Source organism: Tasmannia lanceolata, unplaced genomic scaffold (assembly GCF_043159265.1).
Source record: "Tasmannia lanceolata isolate RefF3 unplaced genomic scaffold, GAP_Taslan_0.1 ptg000037l, whole genome shotgun sequence".
Taxonomy (NCBI): Eukaryota; Viridiplantae; Streptophyta; class Magnoliopsida; order Canellales; family Winteraceae; genus Tasmannia; species Tasmannia lanceolata.
This window is the reverse complement of record NW_027518714.1, coordinates 3,777,369-3,787,544: the sequence shown is the minus strand read 5'-3', so window position 1 is coordinate 3,787,544 and position 10,176 is coordinate 3,777,369. Positions and strand designations below refer to the sequence as shown.

Here is a 10,176-nt window from a genome sequence, read left to right as displayed (position 1 = left end):
TGTGCCCTCCTTACCGGCTGGCGCATGTCTCAACGTTAGAACAAGAATATTAGTCTCAAGTTGTTAAAGCTTTCGTAAACTCCAGCCAAAGGTATATAATTATCCCGTAAGTTACTCTACTCCTTGTCTGTTATTTCTTCTGCGGCTTGGTCTGAAGGAGTTCCTTGAACAACTCTACATCTGAATCAAGCCCTCGGTCTACTACAGCCAGACAAATAAATGCAACCAAAATCAGCACATTCATGGGAGATGAAACAAAAACAAAAAATACAGCTCTACTCTTGCTTCCTCTACGTATGTATTGACAATATCCACAATCTCCTTGACGCCTTCTTTTGACAGTTTATCAGCTTTTTCCCTGGCTGACCTCTTCATATTCTGAAATCGTGGGCCAATTTTCGGGACTAGATCCTTGATTTTTGATATAATACCTGCCAACTTCCAAGGTCCACTGGCTTTGCTAGCAACTCATGCCAAGACATTAGCTGAATCACCTTAGATGATCAAGAGACCAAGCCTAACATTCATGTACCATCTTACCCCCAGAGTAGAGCTCTTGCTTCCGTCTTGTTAACATCACAAATTCTTGCTGGGCCCAAAATAGGCATCAGCAATCTACCACTAGAATCTCGGGGGTATTCCATTGATGCCCGCTCGGAGAAAAGAAAAGATGGTGGAGGAATCCATCTTGGTGCAGCTTTAACCTTTCTTCATATTTCACTTAGAACCATTAGCCAATTCCTTAGAATGTCTCCTATGCTATACCTTAGTGGCAACATATCTCTTCTCCAATACATCTTGGTCCGGTCCAGTTTCTTGAATGGAGCTCTCTCATTCAAGCTTGCTTGGAGAAGGCGGTTCATGATCCTTCCACCACTGTCTGGTGGAATAAGCTTATCTGGAACCTATTCATTCCTCCAAAAAGTCTCATTCATCTGTTGGAAAGCTCTAATGAATTGTATGTCTATAGAAATGAGAATCAAATCCAGTCTCATTCCTTCAAAAAAAACCAGATTTCCAAATATGCTGAGGAAATAAGTAATTGGAAATCCACAGATATGACAGTTTCCTTCACCCTCTTGGCTCCTCAACTTCTCCCGGTCTCCCCTCCACTAGGAAGTAACCCCTTCCCTCTCTGTCTCCCTCCCTCAACATGAGCTGGCGGATCTATTCATTTTGTATTCAAAACTCAATTCCAAATCCAAATACAAAATATGAGGTATCCAAACGGGCCCTAAAGGAGTAATAAATGCACCTTGATGAGATGGATCCAATGGAGGTGTCGCTGAATTTTGCAAAGTCACCCGTCCATTTAGCATTCATATTTTGTTGAGAGCTGCTTGCAAAACTAGATTTTGTTGAAAATAAAGATGAAACCTTATTTTGCGACACATGCCTAAGAAGATGAGGGAGTGAGCTCGAATCCCCCCAAAATGCAAAAAACACTCAAAATGATCATATCGTTGGCTAAATTCACTCGTCTTTATTTTCCAAACTAGATCGTGCATTCCTATTTTGTTAGCCGATTTGGCAAAAAACCATTTTGCCGCTTGCTTTTTCAAGAGAGAACAGCCACCTAGTAGTAGGTTTTGTCTAAGTCATTTAAATTATCTTAGATGGCCGTTTTCTCTTGAAAAAAGTGAGTGCGAAATTGCCTGGCAAATCTCAAAATATTTGCTCGGAACCATTCCACAAGGCATTTAGCAGGCAGCCTGTTCAATGAATGAGCAAACACATAGGCTCACTTTTCAACAGATTTTGTCTTATTCATTGAAGGGAAAAATACCGATATACCCCTTCAATTATGGCCAAATTCCACTTCTAACCCTGTGATATTGAAGGTACAAAAGACACCCCCTCAACTTTCTGACATTTTTAAGTAGATCCTCTCATTTTTCACCCGTTCAAAATTCATCAAAGACACTCCTTGACAATTTCTTCGTTTCCGTTCACCTTGTAACAAGCATTATTGAAAGATGAGGGGGTGTCTTTGGTGAAGTCGATACCACGGGTCAAAAGTGAAATTTGGCCATAATTGAGGGGGTGTAAATGTCACTATCCTTTCATTTAATTCATCTGAGGTGACTGCTCTCTCATGTAACAGGAAATGCCTTCTGAGATGTTTCACCAGCGCATCTTGTCTCTTAGTAATTAAAAGAGCTGTCAAAAAGTTATTACAGTTCACAAAAGGCAATTAAAAAAGAAAGGACAAACAGGTCCGTGCAATTATTCAAACATGATTGTGGTGATATCATTTTCCTATAATATATCATGAGATTTGCTAGCGTCCATGGCAGAAGGCATTTCAACAGATGGTCTGTTGCATGTGAGATCAGTCACCTCATGAAGTAAGACAAAATCTGCTGAAAAATGAGCCTGTGTGGTTGCTTTCGTATGCAACAGACCAACCAAGAAATGCCTTTTGCTATGGACGCTAGGAGAATATCATTGTTTGACATACCGAAGAATTACAGAGTCTCAAGTCTTTAGGTTGCCCATATAAAACTATTTTCTATCTACTACCAAAGAAAATGTTATTGACTTCCAATCATCGATCATGACATTGAATGATACGTTTACCTGTAATTTTGTTATCATCCACTTCATGATCTTGCTTAGAAGCTCATGGCAGACAGCTGTTTATTTCTCTTAGAGCACCAAAGAAAAACAAACCACTGTCCTACCGCAAAACAGATAAATATCGGCTACCATTGGAGGATTTTCAAGGGTTAGCTCAACTACCGCATCGCAACTGGTGAAAGCACAGGCCTTGATTCTCAAACTCAAAACAACTTAGATTTTCCTCAAAACGCTTCTTTTCTTCCTCCCTATGCTTCTCATATATAGCATAGATATATAAACGAATATTCAAAAGAGCAATTTCATTAGTCAGTTAAGCCCATGGCTGCTTCTTGGCACACCTTACTCTTTCTGGTTCTCTTTGAGTTGTATGGCCACAGTGGGACTCTTGTAACAGGTCGCATTCTGCTTGGCTCCCGATTATCGGCCAACGAAAACCAGACTTGGAATTCTGATAATGGAACCTTTGCTTTTGGATTTTCTCCATCGGATTCGCCGGATGAATTTCAACTAGCAATCTGGTATGCCACACTTCCAGGCAATCGGACTGTAGTTTGGTCTCCTAACAGGTGTGTTCAATATCTTCAATCTGTGGTGAGCATTTGATCTTTGTAGTGTTTCTATAGTGAAAAAAGAGATTGCTCTTAGGCTCTTAGCTTACCTGAACTAAAAAAGTTATAAAACAAAAAATGTTAGAATATGTGAGATCTCACCAATAGGTTAGATTAGGCAACTATGGTTTGATTAGTAGAATAAAATCACATCTTCCAATCCAGTTCATTGAAGCTTTTTGCGGCTCACCTTTTTAATGCGACACATTCTTCAACAACAGGCGGCCATCATCCATCATCTTCAACAATATTGGCAACATACATCAAGCAGACATCAATAGTGACAACGTGCAACAAAATTGGCAAATTTTTACATTTTTTGAGGGATATTCATTATAATCAAACGTATGTCGATTTTCAATCCATATACGTTTGATGGGGCATGTTAGAATATGTGAGATCTCACCAATAGGTTAGATTAGACAACTATGGTTGGATTAGGTAGAATAAAATCACATCTTCCAAGTTTGATTTGGATTAATTGGGGAAGATTATGCGGGGAGGCTAGATTAGGTATTGAGATTATCTTCTCATATCTTTTCAAATCTCTTTCCATAAATCTTGTGATACTAGTTTCTATGTTTATCTTCTTGAGTGTTCTATATAAACACTCATTAGGCTTGATTGTAAGACAAGTAAAGATTTGTAGAAATCTTCAATATTTTACAAAAAACTCAACTCAACTCACCAAAGCCTTTGTCCCAACCTAGTTGGGGTCGGCTGAATGAATCCTTCAGAAAAATTTCAAACAAACACACACAAAAAAAATATTATGATTTATGCCATGTTTGGTAACCATGATTTTTTTTTTCTATGGAATATTATCTTAACAAGGGTTGAGAGGAGTAGGGAGAGTGAGAGAATTGAGGAGGTGGTGCAAAGTGGCTCGAAAATAAGGAAAACAAAAACTCTCTTGATTACTGTTTTTTCTTTTTCCCTGTTTCTCACCCTCTCTTCTCCCTCATGCCCTCTTATTTCTTTCGGGGATTTTGTTAGTTAGAGAGATTAGAGAGAGTAGAGACAATGAAACCAATAGAGAGCGTTAACAAAACAAGGGTAGTATAGTAAATAAACGTATCGGTTCTCTTCGCCTGAATGGAATCGTTCCCAGGTTATTGACTCAGCCAACGATTTCCTCTCCTATCGCTTCTCTGTAGAAACTCACCGGTCGGAAAACAAGCGATCGTGGAGCTCGACTCGACCGGAAACCTCGCACTCATCGACGGAAAATCCAACGTCTGGTCATCAAACACCTCCGGCCAGGACGTGGAATCGGCCGTGTTGTCAGATTCCGGCAGCTTAGTCCTCTCCAACACTACCCTCCACGAAGTCTGGCAAAGCTTCTGGCACCCATCTGACACACTCCTCCCAGGCCAACCGTTAACGGTCTCTCTCGAACTCACAGCTCCAAAATCACCAACCCACGGTGGTGGCTACTACTCTTTGCAGATGCTCCAACAACCCACTGCACTCAGCCTAGCTCTCACCTACAACTCGCCGGAATCTGACACTGACTTGCCGGAATCTTACTACTCCAACTACTCCTACTGGTCTAGCGATGAGATTTCAAATGCAACTGGTGATGTTGTTGCTATCTTAGACGAGTCAGGGAACTTCGGCATTGTATATGGTGAGAATCCTGCAGGAACAGTGTATGTTTACGAGAACGACGGTGGGGACCGCCAAGATGGGCAATTCGGCAGTACAAATCGAACGGTACCCCGGCGAGTTGTGATCGAATCGAATGGCAATTTGCGTCTCTACGAATGGTATGACAATTACACTAATGGGTCCCATCAGTGGGTTTCGAAATGGGCGGCGGTGACGAATCCCTGCACGATTGCTGGGATTTGTGGGAATGGGATATGTAATTTTGATGGAACCCAGACTAATTCCAACTGTACTTGCCCGCCAGGGACTTCTCCTCTCGTGGGTCATGATATTGCCGATGGGTGCTTGTCAGATTCTTTGCCACCGCCGGGGAATTGCAGTTCTAAGTCATTGTCTGAGAACTCGAGCTCTACATTCAACATGGTGGAAATGGCTCAGACCAATTACTTCTCAGGAGCTTCAGTTATTGAAAATTACAGTGATGTTTCGTCGAGTTCGGAGTGTGGAAAGTCTTGTCTTTCAGACTGTGCTTGTGTGGCTTCAGTTTATGGGCTTTCGGAGGAGCAGACTTACTGTTGGATTCTGAAGAGTATGGTGTTTGGGGGATGGCAGGATCCGAGCTCGACCCTTTTCGTTAAGGTCGGGATCAATAGCTCGTTAATGGCATTGCCGAGAGGAATTCCAGGCGAGTCTAGGAGCAGGCACGATAGGGTTCTGGTTCTCCCATTGGTTCTCTGCACTTCTGTTCTTCTTTGTTTCCTCTGCTTATTGTTGTATTACAGTGTAAGCAAGAAGGAATCACAGGCTACACCAATCGAAAGCAATCTAATGGTGACAGGAGTGCCTCAGAATTTCAGTTTCCGCGATCTGCAGAACGCTACCAGTAATTTCTCTCAACTGCTCGGAACTGGTGAGGAAAATCATCTTTTAATCTTTAACATTGGGCTATTCTTCTCTGATTTCTGAACATTTATGTTTCTTCAATGACTTTTTATTAGCATTTCTCTTTCATATTATAAAAAAATTGGTAAAATAAATGTGTAGATAGCTATCTTAGTCTTATTAATTAAGAGGGTTTGTTTTCTAATTAGGTGGGTTTGGAAGTGTTTATAAGGGAAGCCTTGGAGATGGTACATTGGTTGCAGTGAAGAAACTAGAAAGGTTCTTACCTCACGGGGAGAAGGAATTCATTACAGAAGTGAACACCATTGGTTCCATGCACCACCTGAACTTAGTACGGTTATGCGGGTTCTGTTCTGAGGGATCACATAGGTATAGTGTTGTTCTCTCTTGCCAGTTTATCTTTCCTTTTAAAATTTTCCCTTTGAGATCATTGGTGTGGTGACTTTCAATCCACAAATTCATGTTGTTAGGGCCGTTATCGAATTAAAAGAGAAAAGAGTCCGGAAAGATTTGGGTAGAAATAAAAAGGTTAATATTGACTTTGCACACAGTAAACACAGAAGGTAGTGTTCGAGTCACAAGTCCAGTCGTGGGAGATTTTTTTTTTTTTCCATAATTCGGAGGTTCGATCACGCAGGACATTGAAAATGGAGATCAAATGAGTGTGAAAGGGCGGCTGAGACATGAACTAGTAATTAGAAATTTGTTCTCTCATATCTGTTTGTTTTGCCAGTGATCATACTGCAAGACTGCAACTATAGTTTCAGGTTTCGGTTATTATGTGTTTCGGTCATGAATAAAATGAAAACATGTCAGTTTTGGATAAAAATTTTGGTGAAAATCTTGTAAAATTACGGAAACCTATGAAAATATAAACAAAAGATGGGAAATTTAAGATAAATCTTCATGCAATGCTAGTGCTAAAATACTAAGAAATAGACACTGAAAATCATCACATAAATAACAAGAAATCACAATGGTTTGACAACATCAGAGACCTAATGGCAGACATGCACGGTGGTACATGTCTGATAATTAAGTACTACCATATTCCATGTGATTCATATAGATATTTATATATGATACATACACATTTCACATGCAATACATATAAATGTAATTATGTAATACACACTGATATAGTATATCACTAATATATTTATAATTTAAATTTTGAAACGAAATATTTCAATGGGATAAAAATGGAAATATTTCGGTCGCTTTGTCTGTTAATGTGAAAATTTAAAATCATGCATACAATTTCGCTGCGCAAGGCAAACCACTCGGCTGCCAAGTCAGCTAAGCTTCTAGGGATGAGAAGACGATCATCCCGTGACAGAAAATATATACCATCAAGATAGATAACAATAGATAACTATCTATCGAAAGTCAGTACCATCCCGAAGGACAAGTTTTGTTGTTCATAATTCATATGTCAAGAGCTAGTAAGCTTTTGCTATGTACTGCTTTTTATATACGAGTTGTCATGATTCCAATACGTTAAAAGTCAATCCTTATAAACTTGCAGTGGTTATGGTGTCATAAGATTGAAAACAGCATTATATGCATTTTCAAATGAGTACTAAATCAATATGTAATTTCACTCATCAACAGGCTTCTGGTATATGAGTTTATGTGTAATGGGTCACTGGACAAATGGATTTTTCCTTCATATACAAACCGCGACAGGCTACTGGATTGGAAGACTCGCTTTCACATTACCATTGCTACCGCACAAGGGATCGCATACTTCCATGAGCAATGTAGGAACCGGATTATACACTGTGACATCAAGCCAGAAAATATAATCTTGGATGAGAATTTCTGTCCAAAAGTATCAGATTTCGGACTAGCTAAGTTGATGGGCAGGGAGCACTCTCATGTTGTCACCATGGTTCGCGGCACAAGAGGCTACTTGGCACCCGAGTGGGTCAGTAATCGGCCTATCACCGTCAAAGCCGACGTCTACAGCTACGGGATGCTGCTTCTAGAGATCATTGGAGGTCGCAGAAACGTCGACATGTCATTGGATACAGAGGATTTCTTCTACCCTGGGTGGGCATTCAAGGTACTGTTTTTAAAGAGCTACATTTAAAAGAAAAGGCTTTTATTTGTTTAGCTCGAGATAGCTACTGATTGTGGCAACTTTATTTTTTTCAGGAGTTGACAAATGGGACGCCGGGAAAAGTGGCAGATAGAAGGCTAAAAGGAAGGGTGGAAGAAGAGGAATTGGTGAGGGCTCTGAGTGTTGCCTTTTGGTGCATTCAAGATGAGGTGTGGCTGAGGCCTTCAATGGGTGAAGTGGTGAAGATGTTGGAAGGATCACTTGAAATTAAGGCACCACCTATGCCTCAAGCAGTACTAGAGTTCGTTGAGGAAGGGCTAGATCATGTCTACAAGGCAATGAAGAGGGAGTTCAACCCTCGTAGCTCATACACAATCAATAGCCACACAACAACATCACAAGCTACTTGTAGTTACTCAACCATGTCACCCAGATAACATATGCTGATATGGTTATCAATATCTAATATACATTAACTATTTCATCCAGTAGTATCAATCAGAAGATGTGGTTACATAGAGGGATTAAAGGACAACTAACAAACAAAATACTCAGATCGTAATAATGTGAATAACTGAATGTTGAGTATTTTGATACATGTATATTGTATAGATGGCATGGAGTCTGGGCAAATCCAGGTGAAACATATGCAACAAGCAGGAACAGAAAAACCCAATACAACCAAACCTTCTTATTCAACAAATCACAAATAAGTACTCAAATTGGTGTCAAGTTTCGGAGAGTGGTATCAACTACCAACCGAAACCCACATGCCGGACTCATGCAATTAAAGCCGTAGGATCCTCACAATTCTCTTTCTTCTATCAGAGACGCAGGATCCAAGTTCTATGGTCAAAAGATTAAATGAATGAAGTTGCATTTCATTTATATGGATACTCTGAATCACTTTTCTACTACTGTTTATATGGGTAGACCTTCGGGAAACGATTGGTTCGAGAAGCAAACAGTGGGGTCTCTTGACATTACTTGCCTGCCTTGGATGGATTGGTTCCATGGACGACTGCAGTTTCAGGTTGAGCACCATCTGTTCCCTTGGCTGCCTCGGTGCAATCTTAGAAAGATCATGCCTTTTGTGAGGGATCTCTGCAAGAAGCATAACTTGCCTTACAATAGCGTGTCGTTTTGGGAGGCGAATGTATTGACAGTCGATACTCTCAGGACTGCGGCAATGCTGGCTCGGGATATCACCAACCCGGTTCCGAAGAATTTGGTGTGGGAAGCTGTTAACACCTTTGGTTGAAGCTTGTTATGACTCCATGCTTGCAGTTATCAAAACCGTGTTTTAAGGTTCTATATTCCGACCGAAAAATCTATCGGTAGGTTGTGATCGTGAGAGGATGATCAAAGATTGCTGTTCCTTATGGGTAATATTGTAGTATTCGGATTGGGTTATTCTCTTTAGCTTGAGATTACTTGTTTATAATTCGTTTGTTTTGAGTTTTGATGTAGCTCTTTTTCACTTTGTTTGACTATAGCATCGCGGATTATGTTTCGATTTTTGGGAGAATAGGGATCGCGTTGAAGGTAACTTTTGATTGGGATATTCTCTTAAGACGGCATGAGTTTGTTTTTGGTTTTATTGTACTTCGAATTTCTTTCCATGTATTTGAGTGGGGTAGGAAGCTACATTCTTGCCTAAGACAATGGATGCAAGATTTGAAATTTTGCTTTTGGACCTTTGCCTTGATGCTATTGCTTTTATAGAAGTTATACTGGTTTGCAGATGGTTTAATCTGATAGCTCTTGCCTTGATGCTGGTGCTTTTGCAGAATTTATACTGGTTTGCAGATGGTTTAACCTGATACCTCTTGACTGTTATAACTCGTGCATTGGTTCTTGATGTTCGGTACTTCTTTTAAATAAATTCTGAACCTATTTGGATAAAATTAGGGGATTAAAACTGGATAACAACTCTGTTCCTAAGGCCATGTTTGACAACCATGAATTCTTTTTAATGATAAATTAAGTTTCTCAAGTGGCGAGAGAGGGGTAGGGCGGGTGGGAGAAGTAGAGATTTGTGAGGGCACGAAGGAGTGTAAGGTGAGAAGTTCTTGAAAAAAAAAAGGAAAAAATCAATCTTATTTTGAGTGGAGTTTGGAGTATAGGGGGAGAAGTTCTTGAAAAATAAGGAAAAAATCAATCATATTTTGAGTGGAATTTTTATTTCCTTTTTTTTTTTTCCTCAAGTGATTGATTTTTTCCTTGTTTTTTGTAGCACTTCTCACCCTCTACTCATTTGTGCCCTCTGAAATATCTTCTCCCACCTTCCCTACCCCTCGTTCACCACTTTAGAAACTAAATCTACCATGAAAAAACTTCATAGTTGTCAAACATGGCCTCAGGGTCCAATGCAGAAATTTAGAATGCTAAAAAATGTGGTTAGAA

At 40.0% G+C, this 10,176-nt stretch overlaps 1 protein-coding gene across 1 annotated transcript; it reads left to right on the top strand.

Moving 5' to 3' along the window:
* Positions 1-2,683: 2,683 nt before the first annotated feature.
* On the top strand, positions 2,684-9,462 carry LOC143862276 (G-type lectin S-receptor-like serine/threonine-protein kinase At5g24080). Its single transcript, XM_077373286.1, has 5 exons — positions 2,684-3,149; positions 4,349-5,712; positions 5,894-6,074; positions 7,320-7,773; positions 7,866-9,462. Exons 1-5 carry the CDS (start codon positions 2,902-2,904, stop codon positions 8,205-8,207), a joined length of 2,589 nt encoding a protein of 862 aa, XP_077229401.1. The 5' UTR covers positions 2,684-2,901; the 3' UTR covers positions 8,208-9,462.
* The last annotated feature ends 714 nt before the right edge of the window (positions 9,463-10,176 follow it).